Raw genomic sequence first — 27,535 nt, 5'->3', positions numbered from 1 at the left:
GTTTTAGTTTTTTTCATCAATTAGCATTCAGAAAGAGTGCATTTATAACTCCAAGATGCAATTTATGTTAAGTCCAGTTATGCGTCTAATATCCGAGGTAAATTAAACTTGAGATTTGTTAAAAGTTTGGGGCAAATGTGAATTAAAGCGTCAAGTTCCAAGTATCGATTCTTTTTTCCAAAATATTTGAAATTTTGTGTAGGTATTATGTTATGATGTGATACCCAAAGAATAATACAGGTATTTATTATGTTGACAAATCATCTAAACTCCGGTTTCATGGGCAGAAAGCTTACCGGTACAGTGTGTGTGTTTTTATTGTCCCCTACCGGTTTGCGCTCTGTGTGTCTGTCTGTCTGTCTGTCTGTGAGTCTGTGGGTCTGTCTGTCTGTCACACTTTTCTGGATCCTGCGATAACTTCTTCATATTTTTTCATAAAACTTGAAATATGGATAGATGGCACTATGGGCATTATGCACATCATTTAATTTTGTTCCTATGTCAAAAATTCTGGTTGCTATGGCAACAAATAAACTGGAAATACTGCTAAAAATAGTGTTTTTCTGGATCCTGCGATAACTTTAAAAGTTCTAAATATTTTTTCATGAAACTTGAAACATGGATAGATGGCATTATGGACATTATGCACGTCATTTCATTTTGTTCCTACGTCAAAAATTTTGGTCCTTATGGCAACAAATTAAAACAAGAGGGCCATGATTGCCCTGAATCGCTCACCTGACTAACCAAATACAATCCCAACCCAGATTTTATCAAGATAAACATTCTGACCAAATTTCATAAAGATTGGATGAAAACTGTGACCTTTATTGAATCACTATGACTATGGAATCACTGGATACTGTTTTCACTACCTCAGAGCTTTCCCAGAGGGTCGCAAAATCCAGGTCAGGGTAGATGGGGAGTTATCAGAGGAAGCCATAACCGACCGCGGCACCCCCAAGGGGTTCGTTATATCCCCAACTCTGTTCTCCCTCATCATAAACGGCCTAACTGACGCCGTAAAAGACTCGGGAACGGTTATCTCCCAGTTTGCCGACGACTCAGGCACTTGGTTAAATGGGTCTAACATGTTACGCCTGCAGAAAAGGGCTCAAGCAGGCTTAGACTCTATATGGAAATGGTCTATTGAATGGGGATTTAAAATTTCTCCAACCAAAACAGTAGGAGTATTATTTGGTGACCAAATTCAGCACTCTTTGGACTTAAATTTAGGCGGCACCAAAATTATTTTTGAAAAAGTGGTGAAATTTCTAGGTATGTACCTAGATAAACAGTTAATCTTTACTCACCATTTCAAATATTTGGCAGAAAGGTGCGAAAGGGACCTAAACTTAATGAGAATGTTAAGAGGCACAGGTTTCGGATCAGATAAAAATAGCCTCTTAACTCTCTATAAGTCCCTTATACATCCAAAGCTAGATTATGGAGCCCAGATCTATGCATGTGCAAAGCCAAACGCCCTAAAATGGTTGATGCCATTCAACACAAGGCCCTTAGGATAGCTCTGAGAGCCCTAAACTGTACACCATGTGCACTGCTTGAAGAGGAGGCCGGTATGCTACCCCTTGACTTGCGCAGAAAACAACAGTCCCTTAACTTCTGGGCCAGGGCTAAGTCTTGGCATGGCTCAAACCCTGTAAACAAACTTGTCGGGACTGGCACCTTCATCAAGGGGAAAATACTTAAGCGTAAGCATGTCGCCCTACCATTTGGTGCGAGTATTAGGACCCTTGTTGAAGATGCCGGCCTCAACAAGGTACCTGTAGCAGACCTGAGGCCCTCCAAGACCCCCCCCCCTGAACGCTTGGACCCATTGATGATGACCTATCACTCTCTAATAAAGAACAAAAACTGACTTGCCACAACTCATCAAGTCAGAACCTTTCTCACTCATAGATAATAAGTATGATGAGCATCTAAAAATCTATACAGACGGCTCCAAATGCCCTAACTCTGGTTTGGTAGCCAACTCTTTTGTTGTTCCTTCGAAAAATATTACCAAAACGCACAGGCTCATCAACAATCTCTCTATTTTCTCAGCAGAACTTTTGGCAATTAAATACTCTTTGTGCTGGATATTGGTCAATAAACCTACTAAAACTGCTATTTTATCAGACTCAATGTCATCTCTTGAGTTTATAAAAAACAGAAATAGCAGATCAAGACCTGATATTTTAACTAGCATTTTGGAACTTCATCAACAGTGCCTAGACAAATCTTTAAAGGTCACATTAGTATGGTGTCCAGCACATGTCAACATCAGTGGGAATGAACAGGCTGACAGGGGGGCTAAGGAGGGCCTCTTGAGGGGGGCCTTAGATGCTGGGGAACCCCTGGCACCTACTGAGATCTACTCCCTGATAAAAAAAATTGTCGTGGGTCGGTGGAATCTCCGGACTGACAATTTGGCCTCCCGTCGACATACTTTTATCAGACCCGTGAAAACCCTCAGGCTGCCTGACAGATACTCAGCAAGCATTGTGCTTGACAGAGCCATCACGCGCCTGAGGATGGGAACCACCCTATTACCAGGTGGCGCGGGAAAGTATGTCCTCGGTGTAGACCCTGTATGTCCTAGGTGCCAGGAACCCCTCACTGCGCCCCACATGCTGCTGCACTGCCAAAACCATAAGGCGCAGAGGGACCACCTCGAAGCTTCATTGCACTCCTATGGACTAGTTTCAAACCTTTCCAGCGTGCTAGACCCCAAGGGAGCAGCTAGGGGCCCGGTCTTCTCTGCCAAATATCTTCTAGACTGTCAGATAACTGACAAGATCTAGGTCATTGGGGGAGGGAGAGCAGCCAACACCCACCCTATTATTCAGTCATGTGACTGATTTGTTTTAAACCGTGTTATTTTTGCACAAGTCTAACATGGTCATTGTTAGTGTGTTGGATTTGTGTCATTTCGACACAACTTTGTTTTAGTTTTTAACGGGATTATTGTTCAACCTTGCCCTTTCTAAATCAGGCCAATGGTATTGACCTGGTATTCCTTATTTTAAAACTTTTTTTTATAAGAGTATGACGTTAGTCCACCATTTACATTCTTCAGTTTCTTAATATATTCATATTTTATAGCAGTTTTTATTTAAAAGAAAGGACGAGGCTGTCCAGTAAGCCGGGTATGTTGGCTACATTGCACCCCCTCCCTTCCCCTCTGATACCACCTTCTCCTTCAAACTTGAAGAGCCATGTCAGACAGGAGTGCAAGGAGCAGGGTCATGTACACCTTGCAAAACCCATTTTAGCCCTTTAAAGGGCACTACCAACTCGTTGGTACTTTAATTATTTTTAAAATTGCTATATTAAGTATTATAGTATATAAGGTACACCTGTACTTTACTGTTTGTTTGTTTGTTTACCTTAACTTCTATTAAAATTGATATTTTGCTTATATAGCAAATGAGGTACGTTTGTACCATTTTTGACGATGCTGCCAAGCAGCTCGTCTAAGTTATCATACTATGAAAAAATTCTTCACAATGGCGACCTATGTAAAAGACCGAGCCAGTCCGATTGAGATCCATTTTTCTAATCGGCATACCTCGCTGATTATCATTGATAAAGGTATAGGAAGCTCAGCTATAAATAGGACAGCATATTCTGGAAAAAGATTCAATAATAGCTTGAAAAAGTTAATTTTAAATCAGTTATATTCAATTCATTATATGTTTATAGATCTATGAAACAACTATTCATTGTCTGTATTGTATTTGACATTTGTCGTGATTCAGTGAATAAATTGCGATTTAAAACTTGTATAATTAACGTTCAACGCGATCATGAGTGTAAAGAAAACGAATTATTTCGAACCTGCCATTTGTAAATGTTGTAGCGACAATGGTATATAAACAGCATAATAGCCGTCTGACATCTGCAAAACTCGCTCCTGTGTGTGCTTTCTCATTTTACATATTTAATAACCTTTTCAAACAGAAATTACAGAGCCACATCAGTGCACATACTATGTTTGATAATTCATTCGTTTGTTGGATATTGTTTGCTCTTTTAAACACATATTAGGTCATATCGAGGAGATTTAGTTAACCTTACCATGTGTTCATGGGTGAACTCACGTATTCAAGTGCTCTTACGACTATGTGCTCATACCTACTTTCGGGAATCATCATGAAATTATTGCTGTACTTAACGAACAAACATGCCTAAGCTTATTGAATTAGAGAAAAAAACAATAATCAAAAGAGAAAATTTTTATGTTCATGCACATGGGCATGTGAAATCAAGTCCGTACACATCGCATCATTAACTAAGGAAAGGAAACAACGAAATATAAAGTTTGGTATGATATAAATGTGAAATTGAAGAGCATGGTGTAATTAAAGAGCATGTCAAGTTTTGAATTTATATGCTGAAGCGCAATGTCAAAAGCCACAAACGTTTTACTGTAACAGAACGTTTTTTTAAGATAAGTGGTAAAGAAAATACACGTCGAATATCTTTTAATAGATATTTCTTGTTATATTTGATCGAGAATGTAACCCGCCTCCCAGTTTCGCTAAATGGATCAAGTTTCCCTCGGGTACTACTTCCCCGTATCCCCAAAAAAAATTTCGTACCCTACATTTTTCGTACCCAATGTTTTTTCATACTCAAATTTTTGCTCGTACCCAAAATTTTTTTCGTACCCAATTTTTTTTCTTACCCAATTTTTTTTTCGTAACCAAATCTTTTTTCGTACCCAATTTTTTTGGCATAATTTTTGTACCCAAAATTTTCGTTCGCATTATTTTTCCTACCCAAACTTTTCGTACCAACATACACAATTGTGGTGATGTAGATAAACTTAAATAGATGCTTTTATATCAATCCTCTTCAAAAGCATCGTCACACCAGTACTGTCAGTACTTTGATTACTCTTCTTCATCCCCTATATATTTAGTATTATAGGTTAGATTAAGGCATCTTGCTGGTTTTTTTCCTGCATCTTAGTATGACTTGGTATTTCTTTAACCAATACCATTTTACTGGATTATTTCAATATAACAACATCATATTGTCTTAAATGTTTATCCATCATTTTCCATTTCTAATTTCCATTTACTGTCCACTCCCTCTGGTCTACGGGACACAACCATCGTAAAACTTCACCTCCACAATTACTAGTACCTCCCTTGTACTCTTCCCAGTAGTACTACCCCTTCTGGCTGGCCCCACCCACACCAGCCTACACTCCCAAACTCTTTCTTTAAACCGCCCAGGGTGGCATCATGTATTTAACCTATTAATAAATGCTTGCAGCTTTGTACATAATGTACATAATTTACTTTTATATAGAAACATCTTTGTCTTGTTTAATTTTTAACTGTAAAATACATTGTTTTACCTTATAATTCTTACGTGGCCCTATAAAGGTAACCGTTTTTTGGCGACAAGTACGTAATTAACTGTAATATACTAATATTACTATTGACTTTCTCGTAAATATTGTCTTAACGCCACTCTGGGGGAGGTTTCTTCTTCATAGCCCAATACTCCTTAAGTTCCATACAGACAGGGTCATATGTTGGAGCATTACGGCTATATTCCCTGTCTGCAAGTGTTCAACATTGTGCCACATTTACGAATACACACCAACTACAATACAGAATATATTATAAATTAAGAACTAAATTACAATTAACAAATACAATTTGTTGTTATATTTCTATATAATTGCATGTTTACATGCAAATCCCCCTTTTCCTATTAGAGCTATAAAAAACCAGGCTTTTCTTTCCCTATTAATTAATGTTTGTTAATCCTTATATCTTCCCATCGCTAAGAGTTCTTTGTAAAACATATAACTCTAACAACAAATTCCAACTATTCATAGATCTAATACATAGTGGCAATGTTAAACCACTTTGTGATCTGTAAAATCCTATAATATTAATAATTTTTGCTTATTTCCAACACATTACACTTCCGTGTATTTCTTTTCTTTCATAGAAACATAAAATTAAAGTAATTCTATATTGATTTTAACATTAAAAAAAACAGATCACAAAGACTAAAGACTCCAACAAACCCATTGCAATATATACTGAACAGTGGGTCTAGTAATGATGATGCCACATGTGTTTTTCATCATATTTACTTATAAAAATTGGGCTATTCTCCTCCTCTCTCTTTTCAACACAAACAACATACATATAATAATAATAATAATAGCAATGATATTAATATAACATCTTCATAGTAGTTTAATAACAGATACCAATCATATTCGATTCAAATAGATTCAAGTAGTAATGGATGTTATTATTCCTTCTTGTTTCATACATTTCCTAATGAAATTCTGCTTTGTTTACATTTTACATGTGCAAAAGAGCAGACTCCAAACAATATGATTGGTTGTCTCTTTCACGTCCGTGCAAAGAGCAGACGACATGTCTAGGTCGTTCTTTGTGTGAATTTTACACCTCAAAACGGATAAACCTATATGCGTTTGCGCGGACGTGAAAGAGATAACCAATCAGAGCCAGGCTTTTAAATACTGTCAACCAATTAAAATGCCGCTTTCTAACAGCTTTAGGCAAGACATTGTCCATTAAGTTTATCGAGTACTGCGTTTTTAACGCTTATTGAATAGAAAAGTACAGATATTTTTTAACCAATAGATTTTTATTGAAGCATCGCATCAACACTGCAATGTATTGTTGTATTATAAATGGTACAGCCCAGTAAAATCGGGCTGACCATATTATAGCCGTTTTCGTTTTTTTAACGTAGAGTTTTATGTTAATAGTGTGCTCGGGCAATGGTTTCTAACCGAAGTCCCGAGGGTAAACAACCCCATTAGTCGTAGTCGACAATAGAGGTCACAGTTTTAATCCAATCTTTATGAAATTTGGTCAGAATGTTTATCTTGATGAAATCTGGGTTGAGATTGTATTTGGGTCATCTGGGGTCAAAAACTAGGTCACTTGGTCAAATAATAGAAAAACCTTGTGTAGACAACAGAGGTCACAGTTTTCATCCAATCTTTATAAAATTTGATCAGAACAGAATGCTTATCTTGATGAAATCTGGGTTGGGATTGTATTTGGGTCACCTGGGGTCAAAAACTAGGTCACTAGGTCAAATTATAGAAAAACCTCAAGACATTATTCGAAGACTACTTTTTCTTATTAAAAACCCACGAGACTCAAATGGGCTGAGTCTCTTACAAAAAAAATCTAAGTCTTGTAGTAAACATAATAGAAACCATTACATTATATAGCTCACTTAAAAGTAGCTATAAATACGCATTGGCGCCACCTCCTATTCTGAGCGCCACCTCCTTGGCATTGACTCCATCTCTTTTTGAAAAATGCAAATGTATCTATTAAATAGGCCAGAATCCGATGTTTTTGTGCACAGATTAACTTGTACATGTTACAAGCAATCGTTTTATGTAATGAGCGATTTAATTGACTGGGAATTTGCTCGTCACACAGACATAAGACATCGATTTGTGTATACGAATTCTACCATGCCACAACTTATAAAGATCCTCATTTTTCCAAATTGGATGTGATTGTATGTTTATGTGCATCTTTTAATGAATTGATAATCGCTGAATCGCACTACATTGGCCGGTTTTTAAAAATAATGCGATATATGTTGAAACAACTTATAAAACCCAATCACCATGTAAAATTATCCGTTAAATTTCAAAACATCCGGGACTTAGCGCCACTTCGGAAGTAGCATTGGCTCATTTTTAATGCATCTCAAAAAAGAGCTGGCGCACGAGATAACCGGTCGTGGCTTGACTTCGCCTCGAATCATATTATTCATTAAACGTCATTGAACGCATTCCCACTGATGTTGCGTGGTAATAAGTAGTAAATGTAGTTGAAACTGGTTACATACGCTTATTTAATGTTTTACAAGGCTTGAAAGAATGTGACTATTTTATTATTCATTAAACGTTATTGAACACATCCACATCGGTATTGAGTGGTAAAAAGTCGTATTTGTAACAGGTTGAATACACGTTATTGATGTTTTACAAGGCTTGAAAGACAATGCCCTGGCATGAATATGATTTCAAGGGAATAGTTAAAAAACATAAACAGAAAATAAAAAGGCAAACTGAAACCAATTGAAAACAAGTCTTTAAAACTTTTAGTGTGAACGTTACATATACCCGACGCATTTGTTTATTTGTTCAACACAACGTGATTAGCTAAGAAGGGATTGATCATGTATCTTAGTCTTTTGTAGCATTTTACAAAACCGATCATTGCATAATATCCTTCATTCGTATTAGTGATTGGAACATTTAGATTAATGAACCGTGTTCTCAGTTCATGTTCAAAGATTGAGTTAAATGGCTATTTTTGATATATTTGAACAACGAAACAAAAAAAAATCAAGAATAATTACAAGAACATAATTTAAAAAAGAAACAAATACGCTCTCAAATCGAACCGATTTTCTTTTGATAACATTTGTATCGCCTTAACATCTCAGCCATGGCAACTTTTGCAATAGTGAATCCAATAAAAAAGTTTTCCACACAATTCACGGGTCGTAACACAAATTGTAGAACAGAAAAAAATATTCATTATCCAATCGTTAGATGATTGATTGTTCGTATATCCCATTGAAACAAAAGACATGTCTGCATGGTCAGAAGAGTCGTACTTCCGTAACAATTTTAGAAACACAGGGGCGAACTTTAATGAGTGGCGACTGCTTAATTGCAGTGCAACTGAGCTTTAAATAAGGTTAAAGAAAAACAAACGTTAATAAATGTTACTTGTTTCAATTTGTCACTCCAGTGATACTTACCAAAAGCATCAAAAGACGAAATTTCAACATATGAAACTTTAATGAATGGCGACTGCTTCATTACAGAGCATGATGTTATCTGAGCGTTAAAAAAGAGTAAAGAGGAAAAAAACGCTGATAAATGTTACATGTTTCGATTTGTCACTCCAGGGATACCTACCAAACGCATCATTAGACGAATGTTCAACCTATGAAACTTTAATGAGTGACGACTGATTTGTTACAGAGCAACTGAGCGCATTAAATAAGGTTAAAGCAACAAAAAACGCTTTTAAATTTAACTTGTTTCAATTTGTCACTCTAGTGATAACTACCAAACGCATCATCAGACGAAATTTCAACCTATGAAACTTTATAAAATTATTTCAAAGTCAGGATAAACATCGAATATCTTTTTAAATATAGTTCTTGTTTACACTTAGCATCATCTTTGTAATCTATGGAAAGCCAAAGGGGACCCCCGCTAAAATACATATAGCCTGGAAACTGGTAGGTTCGGACACTTTAATTATACGACTGGCGCATGCGTATTGACATTAAGCGAAAAGTAGCAAAAAAGTGCAGGATTATTGAAATATGAACAGTAAACAAACTAACAACAACATGAAATTTCATCAGAACAATCCGAAAACATTTACTTACTAAAAATAGAGAATGACCCATTTGACCTCTCTGTGCCGCTTGGGCGCACCGGTAGGTTCGGACGCCCGGATGTTGTGAAGTTGCATGAGGCTCTCGAAGGGGGATTTACATTGATTTTTAGTGCAACGGTATAAGGAGAGTGTCTTCTTCATTTTAAAACAATTAACATGCCAAAATGGGCTCAAACGAATAATAAATAGGTACAATTGTGATATAACCATGAAGAAATAAATATAACGTCAGTAACGTTTCGACGGTCTCAATTGCAAATGACGTTTACAATTCGAGCTGATAAAACGGACTAGTATCCTTTTCGATCGAGACCCCGTGTCGTAAAATAAATTTTAACTGTATCTAACTTCCCTTATCCTGCTTATATATATATATATATATATATATATATATATATATATATATATATATATATATATATATATATATATATATATATATATATATATATATATATAATTTGAAACGACAATATCCTTTTCAGATTTTACACAGCAAAAATTGAAAAATGATAACAGTACGGATATGTGTATGGTTTTGCCGTCAATCACAACTATACACACATCCCTTCCGACTTGGTGTTTTTAAGATTGGTACTTATGTTTCTCGTTTAAAAGACTACGCACGATTATATAAATGTTAAGACGAGAACAATATGAAAAGCATGATAAGGGAGAACACGTAACGCAATAATTAATTAACTAAACACAGTGGGGACACGAAAACGTGTCTCCTCTCCTTATGACTCGTTTCTCGTGACAAAAAGATAGATGCACACAATGACTGCATTTATCGCAATAGGCCCAATTAACAATTTTAAGATAAGGATTTTTTTCCGATGGTGGGTAAAAACTCTTACATACACAGCAAACCTCAGAGTCTTCATCGGAAATGTCATTATCGCTTAAAGCAATTTCAATGGAGTTGTTGTGAATTCCACTTGTCGATGGTTGGGGACTCTTCGGATTCGTTGCAGTTGTGCCAGTACGGGTTTCTTTTGCATGCTCGTATTCGTACAGCTGTTGCAAGAAAGTGGCCTCGGTTATTTGTTTTCCACTGGGTTTAGGTTTCAATATGGCCTTTTTGCAAGTGCATTTGGATACTTGAACACCTGTCTTTGGTGACATAGGGCTAGAACTTCTACGGTTGTACTTGTCTTCGAAGTATTTATCAACTGCCTCTTTACCAGTTTTCATTGCAATCACCTTCTGTAAGGGCGTGTCTTCCCTGAAAGTCTCACATGGGAACAATTTTTCAGCCTGAATCTCCTGTTGGTTAAAGGGGTATATTCCCGTCTTTCTAAAGGCCGATACAATATTTAAGGGACTCATTGCATGCAAATATGCCGTGCACGCAATTTCTGCCATGTCGTATTTGGTGACTGATCTACCCATATGCCTATGCATAAATGCAGCGCATTCCCTGTAATAATGACCTTTAAAGGGGCCAAAAATAGCTACGTCCAATGGCTGCAATATGTGTGATGTATGAGCAGGTAATACAAATAAGATAATATTTTTTGAAATGGCCCATTCAATAAGATCAGTGGATGTGTGAGAACTATGCCCATCAAAAAGAAGCAATATCGGTTGCTTGTCATTCTCTCCACGTCGGACGTTCGGAATGAAATGCTGCTCAAGATAAATTTTTAAAACGTTACTGTTTGACCACCCAGAGTCGGACATACAAAATCTTGAACCCGGAGAGCTACCTTTCATAAGCTCGGGATTCTCCCGTTTCCCTTTAAAAACAAAGAAAGGTGGAACGTGATTGCCCATAGCATTTGCGCACCCAATTACGGTAGTTGTTGTTGATCTCGGGGATGTAACTTACTGCGCCTTTTCACAGGTGGGGGCAATAATGTTAAGGGGGCGATGTTCTGGCTGGATACCGGTCTCATCTAAATTGTAAATGCACTCTGGCTTGTTTAATAAGTCATACTTTTTTAATGTTTCTTCAAGATTTTTGAAATAATGATCCACCGATTCCGGAGTTGCATACTTCGCACGGTAAGATTCCAATGCACTTGGGCGAACAGATGACAGGCGTGTTTTCCATCTCTGTAAAAATCCCGAGACCCAGTCGTTGCTTAAAGGCTTATTCTTTCCCCGTTTACCAAGGCTAAAGGCTAAATCCCCAGCCAAATCTTTGAGTCGACTTCTAGTGGCCCCATATCCGAGCTGTGCCAGTGACTCTAAATACTCCACTAACCTCAATTCCTCCTCTTGGTTAAAGAGTGTCTCCTTGGTTACTGTACCACTTATCCGTCCCGATACTCTATCAGCAAGGGTGGCCCGTGGCACACAAAATTGTGCTGCGGCTCTCCGCACCGACAATCCCTTTTGGACAGCTTCGACAGCCAGAACAAGTGCCTCTTTTCTGTATCCCCTGTATTTACCATGATATTTCGATGCTTTCGGCTAAAAGAAAGGGTAATACATAGTACAAGATATCCATTAAAATATGATATCAAACTTTACTACTATACTAATTGACCGCTAATTGAAAACCAGATGACGTTATTTGCAACATAAAATTTACACGCATAAAACTTCCCCATACGGGGCCTCTATTTATTTAAAGCGCCTATTGGTTGTGACGTATAATCATAATATTATGATTGTCTCCCTTTGCTGAATTCCCTGTCGGATATAAGACAGACGATTTTTGTTGATTTCTTGATAAATTTGTGAGTTTCGCCATGGAGACCGTTGATAAATAGGTTCGTTTTATGTTTTTCTTACACAAACTGTTTAATTCTTACCTGTTTATGGCGCATTTTGCTGATTTTTCTTACTGGAATACGACAGTGTGTCTTCTTGTCAAAATATTGTCAGAAGATTGGCTCGCGACGTCGCGTTTATACCTTCGATTTTACGTCATTTTTAAAACGTCCGAACCTACCGGACTGTCCGAAGCTACCAGTATAGAGGCTACTTATATAGTAAATATCGGGATTGTCATTTTTCGCGGAACTTTCACTTTCCGCGAAAAACCAATGCCAGCATGGCCATAAAACACTACATACAAATCGAAATCTAAAAAGCGCGGAACTTTCATATATTTTCCGTCGGAGCAATTATTTTTCAACCCTGTAGAAAAAGCGGGCTCAATTAATCGCGCGGAACGTTATTTATCTACTCTGTACAAATAGTAGTGTTTAAAATCGCGCGGAGATTGTAGAATGCTATTTTAAGAAGTCTATTAAAGAGAGAAAATCCAGTAAATACCAGATCCAAAAAGCGCGGAACACAAATATCGTCCGCGAAAATTAAGCATTGAATTACTGTACAAATCTCGGGTTGTTAGGTGTTAGAATCCCTAGTTACCCGAAAAATTTGATTGGATCCGATACTTAGAAATAACCAATCAGATACTTTGTAACAAATGCAACACAATCAGTGCGTTCAGTAAGTATAACGTTTCAAGATGGCGGAGCGAATTGATGGTTATTGTTTCTACTCGATGGATTCGCAGATAATTCGGAAATAGATCAGATTGGGATCAATAACTGTATTGCATACGATCATTTACATGTATTACCAGGGTTGTATTTGTACTTTTTTAATATTGTGTAAAACTATCCGATAATATGCATAATGTTGACAATTGTTAATTAAATGAGCCGCGTTCTGAGAAAACTGGGCTTAATGCATGTGCGTAAAGTGTCATCGCAGATTAGCCTGTGCAGTCCGCACATGCTAATCAGGGATTACACTTTCCGCTTTTATGGTATTTTTAATTTCAAGGAAGTCCCTCCTTACCGAAAATGAAGTTTATGCGGAAAGTGTCGTCCCTGATTAGCCTGTGCGGACTGCACAGGCTTACGCTAATCTGGGATGACACTTTACGCACATGCACTAAGCCCAGTTTTCTCCGAATGCGACTGAAATAATAACTTATTGTAATGTAATGTACTTGTGTCTTGTATTCGTTCAGTTGAACGTCAATATATTAATACATTTATTTTTGTATTCAACCTATTTAGGCTATTAATTAAAATAAGGTATTGTTTTTAATCCGTTTTTAGTTTCGTTATAGCTGACCTAGATTTAAACATTTCGTCATAAATTAATAAATAAAATTATTAATAAATTTATGTTTTAATATAATTTATATATAAATTTTGTAGGTGTGTGTTGCCAGTAATGGTTGAAGATATGCCAAACAAATTGTGCCTCTCTATACAGACAGATTTCAGGTCTCAATTTCGACTTCAAAGGTCAACATATCACTGATATCAGGTTTGTCAGCTATTGGTTTGTATTATTCTTATCCACATTGCAGCAAGAATAACTGGATAACTTAACTTTTCAATAGCTTTTACATGTACATCTAATTTAAATTAATCATGTTTCTAAATCATCCACTAAATGCGGCTAATTCTCCACTCGTTGGAAGTTTTTTGTGATAAAAACTTGGAGTAGATTTATTTTACTCCCAAACTTCCTTTAAGAAAGCCCAACAGCTGTAGAGTGATGGAAAATCTACTTCTTTAAAGTATTTATAAGTGAATAGACCCTTTTCACAATAAGCCAATATAGCAGGTAGTCAAATGATTGCAGAATTCCAGAATGAGGCTGAACGTGTAGAGATTTCTAATAGTGCATCGCAATATCGCTCTGCTTTTGATCATTCAGCTAGATCTACTTAATGATATTGCCAACACAAGTTGACTTCGTCAGAAATAGCCATTAATTACTTAATGTATACTTTCCATTTTAAGTGCCAATATATGAAATACATTTTCTTGATTAAAGTACTTGTTTGTATTCTTGTTTGTATTCTTTTTTTTTGCACAAACTCTGACACTCCAAGTATGGCTTTCAATTCTTAGTGTGTGTAAATTGACAGTCTTAAACTTATTGGATTATCTGACACTCTTTGTTTGCGCATTATTTGGGCGATTAATCAATTATTTTATTTATTGATAGATCTTGCGTTTAAATTCCCCTGTATTCAGCACAAACCCATAACCTCTTTATGATCAGATACTGTGCAGACAAATACTAAATAACAACGTGATGTCATAAACCACATTTTGTAGATATCTGGTCATCTGGTCATTTAACACAATTAATGACAACTCCATGTGACCATGGCGTCTCATGGTTGTAGCATTGCGTAGCCGTTTCTTGGAATAATTTAACGCCAAATACTCAATTGTTGCTTTTACTGAACATAAAAGATATTGTCAACATTGAAAGTCATCTGTCCAAAAAGATTGTCAGAAACTAAATACTGTATACATATTAGCCAGTTTTATCATAATTATAAAGTGCTTTATACCTATATATTTTTAATATTTCAAAAATTTAATGCTAAACATTTGTGTCATTTTCTTCTATTTGATAGGACTTTGTCTGATGCTTGATTCAACTCTTACACGTTCTATAATTCATGAAATTGTACACATCCTACCTTTGAAAATTGTAGTCTTACAATACTTAGTATTGTATACTGCTAATTTATGACTTCGATTTGTGCAATAATCGATGTTTAGTCTTCAGACCACATTTACTCTGATGCTTATGGGTAACTGGAAATTGTATGCCCCTGGAAGGGTGGCATATAGCAGTTGAACTGTCCGTCAGTCAGTCAGGATGTCAGTCTGTCCGTCTGTCCGAAAAAAAATTAACGTTGGCCATTACTTTTGCAACATTGAAGATAGCAACTTGATATTTGGCATGCATGTGTATCTCATGAAGCTGCACATTTTGAGTGGTGGAAGTTCAAGGTCAAGGTCGTCCTTCAAGGTCAAAGGTTAAAAAAATATATGTATAATTAAAAGCGGCGCAGTAGTGGGCATTGTGTTTCTGATGAACACATCTATTGTTATATATAAAGATTAAATATAATTCATTAATATACACTAATAGTACATAACTTATGTCCTTGAATCATTATTTAGGTGTTATAACTTTTATATTTGAATTACTTATCAATTTTTTTACTTAACACAGCATGACATGTGATGGTTGTCTGTATTCATATGTTTGACTTAATTGTAACCAGTGTCAAGTGCGCATTATGATCTTGATATTCAACGCAATTTGCATAGCAAAAGAAAATGCAGTTCCATGGCAGCCTTGTTCTGCAATTCAACGCGTCAGGTGATATGATTGATATCTAAAAATAGTATCGGTGTTCATATTGTGAAACTGGTCTATTATTCGATACTGATTAATTTGATGAATCAAGTTAATTTTTGTTAAATATCTGTTAAATATTTATGCCCCCCTCCGAAGAAGAGCAGGTTTATTGTTTTGCACATGTCGGTCCGAATGTCCATATGTCTGTCCACCAGATGGTTTCCGGATGATAACCCAAGAACGATTTTGCCTAGGATCATGAAACTTCATAGGTACATTGATCATGACTCGAAGATGACCCCTATTGATTTTCAGGTCACTAGGTCAAGGTCACAGTGACCCTAAATAGTAAAATGGTTTCCCGATGATAACTCAAGAACGCTTATGCCTAGGATCATGAAACTTCATAGGTACATTGATCATGACTCGCAGATGACCCCTATTGATTTTGAGGTCACTAAGTCGAAGGTCAAGGTCACGGTGACCAAAAATAGTAAAATGGTTTCCGGATGATAACTCAAGAACTTATGCCTAGGATCATGAATCTTCATAGGTACATAGATAATGACTCGCAGATGACCCCTATTGACTTTCAGGTCACTAGGTCAAAGGTCAAGGTCACAGTGCCAAAAAACATATTCACACAATGGCTGCCACAACAATTGACAATCCATATGGGGGGCATGCATGTTTTACAAACAGCCCTTGTTTGAAATTTATTTTATGACATTAAAGTAATGTATAGGGAATTTAGTTACCTACACATTCTTTGAAAAGAAATTTGAATTGTAAATGTATACTTCATTTATTTTGTAGGAATTCTGTACAACTGTGGAACCATGTATGGTACGTGACCGCACAATGTTGGTTGGCAAAAGGATATTGGAATAAGCAAAGGTAAATTGTATGTGAAGGAGTCTTGACAATTGCAAATATAGTTAGTTTTTTTGTAAGGCTCGCAGAAAGTGACCCTAGCCTTCATATATAAATAAAAAGCTGAAAGAGTATTTATGAAAAATCGTGTAATCAAGTTTGCAATATGTTACATTTTATTTATAAGCTCATCTTTTTTTTTTGAAAAAAAAAGAGATATTGTCATCATCTTGGCGTCGGCGTCTGCGTCGGTGTCGGCGTCGGGTTAAGTTTTGTGTTTAGGTCCACTTTTCTCATAAAGTATCAAGTATAAAACTTATTTACTTACTACCATGAGGGGACTGGGCAGGCAAAGTTAGATAACTCTGGCGTGCATTTTGACAGAATTATGTGCCCTTCTTATACTTAGAAAATTGAAAATTTGGTTAAGTTTTGTGTTTAGGTCCACTTTATTCCTACAGTATCAAAGCTATTGCTTTCATACTTGCAACACTTACTATCATAAAGGGACTGTGCAGACAAAGTTATGTAACTCTGACTGGCATTTTGAAAGTATTATGTGCCCTTTTTATTCTTAGAAAATTGAAAATTTGGTTAAGTTTTGTGTTTTGGTCCACTTTACTCCTAAAGTATCATAGATATTGCTTTCATACTGGGAACACTCGCAAATTATCATAAGGGGACAGTACAGGACAAGTTGAATAACTCTGGTTGTCATTTTGACAGAATTATGGTCCTTTTCTTACTTAGTAACTTTGAATATATGGTTAAATTTTGTGTTTTGATCTACTTTACTTCTCAAGTATCAAGGCTATTGCTTTCAAACTTCAAATACTGTCATGCTATCATAAGTTACTGTAGCTGGCAAGTTGAATTTTACCTTGACCTTTGAACAACCATGACTCTCAAGGTGAAATGATTAAATTTTGCTAAAATTTCCATAACTTCTTTACAAGCGTTACAAAGCAACTCTTATCTGACATACCACAATAGACTCCACCCAAACCATCCCCCACGCCCCCCCCAAAAAAAGAAAAAAGTACTTTTTTTTTCATTTTGAAAGATCATCTGATAAATGACCACACCCTCACACTATACCCCCTGCCCATTTTTTTTAAACATGGCTAAAAAACACAAATATTTATTTTTATCATTTTTTCATTTTTGGAAGATAGTGTAATAAATGACCACACCACCACACTATACACCCTTCTCCACCCCACCTCTCCCTCCTTTGTGATTGAAGTATTGAGATAGGTCCCTTCAACTTTAAAAAAAATAGATGAGAGGTCTGAACCTGCAGGGCGGTGCTCTTGTTAACAATCAAATGAGACATAACTTAGAAGCTTCACTTCATTTACTTTGTCAGGCTGGCGTAGTGGATATGGTGTTCACCTAGTGATGGGAACATTTTGGGTTCAACCCTGTTTATTAGCGGTCTCTTTATCTTCATATATACAAAGTACTGATTACTCCCAGAAAACGGACTCTAGAATGTCTTAATAAGCATAAAGCTTTCAATGCAATCAAGCATAATTAATATGGCTAAACTCTAGCATGAATTTTACTTTTGTATTTCAGGGACTCAACATTACACAGTCATTTCAACATGTAGAGTCTTGTCAGCAATGATGGAGCAGTACTTCAGATTTCCAGAATCTCGTCATGAGCTGAAGATCATTGCCTATGGATTTCATGAATGATGTAGAATGATTGGACTGTTGATGGAACCCACAGTGCATGTCCTGCTTCAACATCTGAGCATAGGTCCTTGTTTATCAGCAGTTTAGTTCTTCAAGCAGTCTGTGACAGTAACTTGAAATGTTTGGACATATGACCTGGATGGCCAAGTTCTGTGCATGATGCCCATTTAAATAGGAACGGCCCAGTGGCGCATTAAATGGACATTTTTCGAATGTTCTCGAGGATTCAGCTTACCGCCTGACAAGAAATCTTGCTTTTTGTTCAGTATCGAGGCCATGGACATTTGTATCATTTGCAAAAGATACTGCGATATTTGTGCCTTTGTTCATGCTTTATAGTTGATTAACAATTGGAAGCCATAACCTGTTTTATAGGATGGTGTTAGTGGGACAATGAATTTTGTAAAGATTTAAAGACTGGAAAAGATAATTAAAAGTCAAAAGAGTTCTGCTATTGTTAAGCATGCTTTATTGATTTGTAATGTTAGAAAGATAGCATTATTAACAGAATAAAATGTCCATAATTTGAATATTCTACTGTTTTCAGCAACATTTAATTTGATATAGTACAAAATGCTGCATCATGTTATATCATGATCTGTTTTGTGAACAATGACCTTTCAATGTATATTTAATAATTTGTCAATGGGTGTTACACGCATAAGCCCTACCATTAGCCCAAAAAGGAATTGCTTAGGAGTTTTGCCACCTTCTAGAGAAAAATACTTCTCAGAAACAATTGCATTTTGGAAAGTCTATGGCTAGTAAAATTTGGATTCCTTTTGGATACCCAAGGTTACCAATTTATGTTTAATAAATTTGCAATAAAAAGCGAACACGTGTATGGAATAAAGTGGAAGTTGATTAAATGAGTAATACACATTATATGCTTCTTTGATTAAAAGTTTGTGTTTTCACTAAAACTGCAAACATAGTAAGCTTTAAAGTATTGCAACTAAATAAAAGATTCAGATTTAAATTGTATTATTTGAATGCACTGTCTAATACATATGAGCCTCGCTCTGTGAAAAAGGGGTTTAATGCATGTGCACTCCAGATTAGCCTGGGCAGACCGCACAGGCTAATCAGGGAGGATACTAAACGCACATGCATTAAACCCCTTTTTCACAGAGCAAGGCTCATATATGTTCAATAAACCAAAGATAATCAAAAACAAAATGAGACATTTAACCCTGTACCACTCAAAAACGCACTAAGACACATTCGAGAATAAATTTAATTTAAGACCTTTCTTACTATATTAAAGTTTTAAAGGCTTTGTTTCCAACCCATGGATACTGATGAGCAGCAAACAGCATAAAACCTGAACAGATTGTGAGTTACTTGCAGGCTGTTCTGGTTTTATGATGTTTGCATGTAGAAAATTTAAAATTTCCTCAGAGCAGGAAAAGGTTAATAATAACACAACAGCAATTATACTTAAGTTATTTTAAGACTTCATACTAATGCAAGTAACTTGCAACTGTCTAACCAAAATCGGAGATGGTGGAGGGCAAAATTAATGGCTGTGCACCTTGAATTATCTATTCATACTCAAACAATATAATGTTGATCTACAGTATCTTGTACAGCATGCATCTAATACTACAGCCAAATTTGCTTACAAATAATATTACAAGAAACACAAGTCATTAAAGACTTAACTTTATTGCATCAACCATTTAGCAGGAATAAAATATAAAGAGAAAAATTATGGCAATTTTTTCATCTGAACATGCAAGTCTTCATATACAATCCCATTGCATATAAAAACGACAGTTTACTATTTTTCCGTTCTATATGTCAGCATAAAGACAAGATGGCATTCACTGTGCAATAAAACACAAGCAATCATATTAAAATTGCTTTTAATTATATGAACTGTACCTTCACTAACATTCAAGAATTTTAATATAAATACATGATGAAAGATGAGCTTTTTCTTGTCTTAAAATAACTTGATACTTTGCAATGACCAAACAATACAACTCAACATACAAATTATCCAACAAAATATATTTTAATGACACAATATTTTTATTCAACAATAGGAATAGCTTAAGGTTGTAACATATTACACTAAAGTCACAGTGTCAATCTAAGCAAAGAGTAGAATCATAAAGAGATGTCCACAACAGATGATGTGCAAGCTGGCTCTGACACAGATTTCCACATCAGTTGATGTGCAAGCTGGTTATTACAAGGATGTGAACAACCGATGACGTGCAAGCTCTAAGACAGATATCCACAACAGAGATTGTCCTTGCTGGCTCTGACTAATGTCCACAAGTATATAACATGCAAGCTATCTCTGACTGATGTCCTAAACATATGACGTGCAAGCTGGCTCTAACACAGATGTCCACAACAGATTACGTGCAAGCTAGCACTTACACGGATGTCCACAACAGAGGATGTGTAAGCTGGCTCTAACACTGATGTCCAAAAGAGATGACGTGCAAGCTGGCTCTTACACGGATGTTCACAACAGATGACATGCAAGCTAGCACTAGCACTGATGTCCACAATAGAGGACGTGCAAGCTGGCTCTAACACGGATGTCCACAACAGATGACATGCAAGCTGGCTCTTACTCGGTTGTCCACAACAGAGGTCAGATGGGCAAGCTGGCTCTGCCTCAGATATGTACACAGAAGATGATGTTCAAGTTGGGAACACTGCTACAGCTATAAAATACAAAAACCATGTTTCATACTATCATATTATTTTACTACATGTATTTCTTCCACAATACAGAACATTATACTCATTATTAGCATTCTGCTATTGCTATCTGAAGGTTTACCAGATGCTATGTGTGAAGATAGTTCATACCAGAAATTAGCCGAAAAACACTTTTTAGACATAATGTGCATTCTGCTTTAAAATATATAGCTCAGAATTCACTGGTTAAATCAAATTTTTTGGACTAAATTGGCGTGGCATGCAGACAAAATGTCGAGTTTTGAAACTGTGTCGTATCTGGTGTGAATCTTGAGTTATTTAATTTCGTCAGTATATCAGATGTGTACACCTGTTATATGTTAACTGTAAGAGTTTAGAATGTCTTGACAGTCATTGTGTTTGTAATACATTGTGTTATCTTTCAGATTTGTGTGACAGTTAAATATAATAATCAATAATCTTGTTCTGCATGGGGTCAAATTGTTCCGTGGTAAACACCTACCCATTGTGGTCAACTCGTACCTGTTTTTTAGTCAACTTGTACCTACCCAAACTAAACCCGTACCCGATATACAGAAATAGGTGTAGGATGGTTAGCTTATAAGTCAAACTCATAGAGACAATTTTTATTTTCCTCTTGATGTTTCCACTTAAATTATCTAAGCATTGCTCACGCAAGTTGTCTGTTGCAGATATGTATAAGCAGCGAAAGTGTTGATGAAAATTGACACTTGTGGTTGATGTCTTTCAAGAATTTTACAATTGTGACAAAATAAGACAAATGAAACAAGTTGAATAGTTTGAATGAGGTACGAGTTGACAACAAGAGCACCGCATAACGGGTGCCACGCTCTGCTACAGGTGCTTGTCAGATTTTTTTTTTTTAGAGGTCACAATGACCTTGACCTAGTGACCCCAAAATGGGTGTGGCGTGTAGAACAAATCAACATGCATCTACATATGAAGTTTCAAAGTTGTAGGTGGAAGCACTTTATTTTAGAGCCAATGTTAAAGTTTTATAGTAGAGGTCACAGTGACCTTGGCCTTTGACCTAATGACCCAAAAATGGGTGTGGCGTGTAGAACTCATCAAGGTGCATCTACATATGAAGTTTCAAAGTTGTAGGTGGAAGCACTTTGATTTTAGAGCCTATGTTAAAGTTTTATATTAGAGGTCACAGTGACTTTGACCTAGTGACCCAAAAATGGGTGTGGCGTGTAGAACTCATCAAGGTGCATCTACATATGAAATTTCAAAGTTGTAGGTGGAGCACTTTGATTTTAGAGCCAATGCTAAGGTTTTAGCACGACGCCTACGGCGGACGACGAGCTGGCTATGACAATACCTCGGGTTTTCTCCGAAAACGCCGAGCTAAAAATGGGTACGAGTTGACCAAGGTACGAGTTGCCTTTGGGATGAATTGCCTGTAAAGCCTTGTTCTTGATCTTTTTAATTGAAGATGTATACGGTGCTGGACTAGAGCATACGACTGCCATAACAATAACTTGGCTCTCTACTAACTGAGCTTAAGGGAAGATGTTTCTTACACACAAACACTATATTTCATTATTTGACGACATATGATTATGACGTGTTTTTGCGGGTGTTTATGTTTTAACAGAGACGTTTGCATATAAACAAACCGTGAAAACAACACTCGATACTCTTGAGCTGTTTTAATTTCATTAAAATTCATAATTCATGTATGTTAAATACTAACCTCATCGCTAATGTCATCAAAATTGATCACTCTTTCGCCCTTAAAAGGTTTTGTGTTAATGTGAAACAACCGTCATCATTATGACTGCATGAATGCTGGATAAGACGCGAGTTTTGATTGGTTCTTTCTAGGTGTCGGAACCAATCAAATTTTATCGCGTAACCACATAGCAACCCAAATTTTGTGCAGTAATTCAATGCTATTGAAAATCGCGCGGAGTAATGAATCTTCCGCGCGATTTTACATTAGCAACCCGCAATTTACATAGCAACCCGAGATTTGTACAGTAATTCAATGCTTAATTTTCGCGGAAGATATTTGTGTTCCGAATCATAGGTGGCGTTTGTGTGAACCCTTTAAAATCACGTGAGATTGTAAGTCAATGTCATTTTCCTCGTTGACGTTTTTGGCAAAATCTGTACGCTGTATACAGCTAAAAGTAAATTACAGTGGTGTTAGCATTTTCCGTGGCCGTTCAGTTGGCCTATGTTAAAAAGTCGAACTTAATGTCCTGTGACTTTAATATTAAAAACATTTAAAGAACGAACAACTGAAGTGCCTTTTACGCGTTGATTTCCTATATTTATGAGAAAATATCACTTTCTTTTATAGCATGAATATAACATGAATTTACATACAAAACTGTTATATTTGGAATAGTTTTATAAAGTTATCACAACGAAAAAACAACAACAACATGTACATTGGCTCGGGTTAGATCCCGGGACCTCTGGAAGCACAACTTACGCTCTACCACTAAATCAGGCCGTCTTTTTAATTAGTAGCGTGTCGGAAATACATGATTTTGCTATTATCGATGGAAAGCGTCACACAAGTTTTATTATTTTGAAGGTTGATTATTAATGAAGGAACATGCACATTTTCATATTTTCAAAAGCAAGGAGTATTTTTTTATTGTTCTTTATTTGAATGAAATGCATACGGATACGTTTTTGTGAATTGGTTAGAATAAGAAAAATAGTGCCTCATATTGACTGAATAAGCAGAAACTTACACTGTCTGACAGTATAAGACTTTCTTAATAGTATATTGCTTTTCTGTACTATAAGATTATTTCAAGTCTGCACATTTAAGCCGGGACTGATGCCTCGTTGTATATGTGTGGGTACGACGACCTAAATGTACTCACCGAAGAAAAGATTTTCTGTTTTCCTAAGCTGAACGGGACCTCTTTTCGACCATACAAGTGTGAGGCCCATATAGATCTCAAACGCTCAGTTTTCATTGAGCGTGTTTTTATATGTTAAGTTCTGTATAATTTCAGATTTACCTCATTAGATTAAAATAAGACCAGTGTATGAAACGCCGGCCTTTTCTTCTTCTATTCTATGCATGCATTCGTGCATTAATTCAGGAGCGTGAACTGTTATTGAATAATTGAATGAGTAAGGCATGCTATTCCAATTAAATCGATTTGAAACATAGGATATTGGCTTAAATATATCACTACGATTCTATTGATTCATGGTGAGCTTTAGAGATCGCCTTTTGTCCGGAGTGCGTCGTACGGAGTGCGGCGTTAACATTTGCCTTGTTAAACTCTAGAGGCCACATTTATTGTCAAATCTTCATGCAATTTGGTCAGAAGATTTGTTTTTATGATATCTTGTACAAGTTTGAAATGGGTTTCTGTTGGTTGAAAAACATGACCGCCAGGAGGCGGGCCATTTTTCCTTAAAGTCGATATATATATATATATATATATATATATATATATATATATATATATATTTATTTATATATATTTATATATATGGCTATAGTACAACCTTGTTCAAACTCAAGATGCCACATGAATTGACCGATCTTCATAAAAATTGGTCAGAAGATTTGTCCCACTGATATCTTGGACGAGATTGAAATGGGTTGGTTGAAAAACATGGCCACCAGGAGGCGAGGCATTTTCCCTTATATGGCTATTGTAAAACCTTGTTCAAACGCTATTGGCCACATGTATTGTCCGATCTTCAAGAAATTTAGTCAGAAGATTTTTGCCAATGATCTCTTGGACGAGTTCAAAAATGGTTCCGGTTGGTTGAACAACAAAGCCGCCAGGGGTGGGGCATTTTTCCTTGTGTGGCTATAGTAAAACCTTGTTAACACTCTAGAGGCCACATTTATTGTTCGATCATCATGAAACTAGGTCAGAAGATTTGTCCGAATGATATCTTGGTCGATTTGAAAATGATTCCGGTTGCTTGAAAAATGTGGCCGCTAGGGGGCGGGGCATTTTTCCTTATATGGCGATATATATGGCTAAAGTAAAACCTTGCTAACACTATAAAGGCCACATTTATTGTCCGATCTTCATGAAACTTGGTCAAAAGAATTGTCCCAATGATTTCCTGGACGAGTTAGAAAATGGTTTAGGTTGGTTGAAAAACATGGCCGCCATGGGGCGGGGCATTTTTCCTTATATGGCTATAGTAATTCCTTGTTGACACTCTGGGGGCCACATTTATAGTCCAATCTTCTTAATTTATCAGATTATTTGTTCTGATGATATATTGGATGAGTTCGAAAATGGTTCCGGACTGTAAAAAAACATGGCCGCCAGGGGGCGGGGCATTTTTTCCTTATTTGGCTTTAGTAAAACCTTTTAAGCGCTCTTAAAGTTACATTTATTGTTCACTCTTCATGAAAATTGGTCAAAGCATTTGTTCTATGACATCTTGGGCTTCAAAGAACAGGTCAGTTCATTTGTATCTCAGGTGAGCGACTTTGGACCTTTCAGGCCCTCTTGTTGACGAATAGTGATGAATTTAATTTTCTGCTCGACGGTGTTAAAGCAAAATTTCAATCAATACTAATTGTACTATATAAACCATGGTTGAACACTTGCAAATGATTGTTGAGTGTCGGTTTGTACGATCCCGTAATGACACAGAACACCATCAAGATGGGTGGAAAACTTATTAAAGTGACCGTTCTAGTTCTTCTCATTTCCATAGGTGCTTGTTTAAAAATGTAGCAAAGTTTAAGATGTCGTCACCAGTCCCCGATGCTGGAATTTTCTATATAAATTATGCACGGTTTAGCCGGAAAGTTCAACATTACTGGAAAGTTCAGCATTACTGTCACTACAAGCCCATGTTTCGTATAGAAAAATAATGTCGTGGTTTGATAAAATATTTACAAAGTCAGTATTGTCTCGTTTATTTCGAGTTAAACCATTAACGTTCCATGCTAGTATCCTCAGGTCATCCCCAGTGAATTCCTAGACTCGCACAGGTTTGCCGTTGATATAGAGAGTGGTTGAAAAACTTGCATATTATTGTTGAGTGTCGGTTTGTACGATCCCGTGATGGCAGAGAACACAATCAAGATGGGCGAAAAACTTGTAAAAGTGGCCGTTCTAGTTCTTCTCATTGCCAGAGGTGCTTGTTCAACAAATGTAGCAAAGTTTAAGATTTCTTCACCGCTTGAAGTAACATATGAGAACAAAATAACCAAATCTTTGGTGACTCGTATAGCGTGTTTGTCGTTGTGCAACGAGGGATGCCGGTTTGTTGAGTATTCAGGCAGTGGACCAAACACTGGTGTGTGTGATCTATACTATTTAAAGGATGCCATGTTTGACCGTTTGAAGAAGTTGCAAATAGCAAGCGGTTACATAAAGGTAAGGACATGGGTACGCAAAGATTAACGTGTATTGCTGAAAAATAATGTATTATTTAGGGGGTAGTATTTATTTTTTTAAACGCTAGACAAACTTTAAAATATTACTGAAGAGAAACTATCCAATACACGAAGCACTACGTACTGAGTGGATACATAAAGCAAATGGCGTTATTATACTAAAGGGTACGCATGTATTTCTATAAAATAGTCTTTATTTTTGTAAATAATACTGTTAATTGTTTCTTGCCGTTTTTATAACAAACTAATACGAAAAGTTATAATAAAATTATAAAGGGATTTATTTTCTATCCTTTTCCCCGGTTAAAGAACGTTTATCTGAAGGTAAATCAGTGGATTATGGTTTACCTTCTTGAAATGTGTTTTTTTTAAAGGTTGTGACCGATTAAAGATCGTGAAAATATTAGGGAATAAAAAAACTTCCAAGTTACATTGTGTGTGTGTTTTATAGACAGTTATAGAATATACAAAAAAGATCGGTCCTTCAAACACTGATCTTGTTTTAATTATGAGGAATATGATAAATAACATCATATACAAAAAAGTTCAAACACAAACAAGAAATATCTTTTAAAAAAATATACGGCGTTGATTGTGGTTGGAGTTTATGAAAGGTAAAGAGTTCAATGAATGAGATCAAGGACAGCGAATGTCTTTTTCTGTGCAGTTCACACGCAGTACGGGATGTTAAGCGGAGTTTTTGCTGGTCATAAACCTATAGATACAAAACGGAAAATCAAAAGAATAATGGAAGTGAAATTAAAACATTTGAGTCAACCGGCCACACGCGAAGTATCCGTACATATTTTAAATATTTATACGCGCGTTCTTCGAACAAACCTGTTTTAGTGGTTTGTCGGGCATTGCTATTTGATTTGAGTATTAACAGTATCGAGAATCATCGCGCTCATGCTTAATACATTAGTCAATATGGTGGAATAATTCTTGTTAAATTAATTAAAAATAATATTTATCATGGTATTGTTGAAAACACATTAAGAATCTATTATTGACATACCATAATTATATCGCTGGATATCTTCATTTAACATCTTTCTGGTCTAAAGAAACTTCCAGTTCGCCTAGTTCACGCTATAGCGTCTTTATTATATAACGATTATTTTACTGGCCGCGAACTCCGGTCAGCACATAAAGATAGCCGTGAAGATGACCTGCATATAAACTCTGACATTCACACACACACTTACCGCGAACTGACAAAGTTGTAGAATCTACGCACAAATTGTATTGATGTGAAGAGTTGATTGTAAAACTATTCTATATATTATGCCTTTTCATAAGAGATAAAATTGTTTCATGCTGAACACGCAGTAAAACAG

The 27,535-nt window shown here is 36.3% G+C and overlaps 1 protein-coding gene and 1 long non-coding RNA gene across 5 annotated transcripts; one reads left to right on the top strand and one right to left on the bottom strand.

Moving 5' to 3' along the window:
- Positions 1-8,949: 8,949 nt before the first annotated feature.
- LOC127854683 (uncharacterized) lies at positions 8,950-12,393 on the bottom strand. Its single transcript, XM_052389743.1, has 4 exons — positions 12,227-12,393; positions 11,296-11,882; positions 10,566-10,689; positions 8,950-8,964 (listed from the first exon to the last, which is right to left on the bottom strand). The coding sequence occupies exons 1-4, from the start codon at positions 12,239-12,241 to the stop codon at positions 8,950-8,952; spliced, it is 741 nt and encodes a 246-aa protein (XP_052245703.1). The 5' UTR covers positions 12,242-12,393.
- An 11-nt stretch (positions 12,394-12,404) lies between these two features.
- Positions 12,405-18,660, top strand: LOC127856075 (uncharacterized). 4 transcript variants are annotated; one of them, XR_008037841.1, is made up of 4 exons: positions 12,405-12,872; positions 13,595-13,706; positions 16,371-16,451; positions 18,009-18,660. It is a non-coding gene; the product is annotated as an uncharacterized LOC127856075 (long non-coding RNA). The 4 variants fall into 4 exon arrangements; XR_008037842.1 differs by lacking the exon at positions 12,405-12,872 and adding an exon at positions 12,890-12,998; XR_008037843.1 differs by lacking the exon at positions 12,405-12,872 and adding an exon at positions 12,919-13,009.
- The last annotated feature ends 8,875 nt before the right edge of the window (positions 18,661-27,535 follow it).

Source organism: Dreissena polymorpha, chromosome 13 (assembly GCF_020536995.1).
Source record: "Dreissena polymorpha isolate Duluth1 chromosome 13, UMN_Dpol_1.0, whole genome shotgun sequence".
In the NCBI taxonomy this organism is placed as follows: Eukaryota; Metazoa; Mollusca; class Bivalvia; order Myida; family Dreissenidae; genus Dreissena; species Dreissena polymorpha.
Note: the sequence above shows the minus strand (reverse complement) of the source record. Positions and strands in the feature narration are given on the sequence as shown.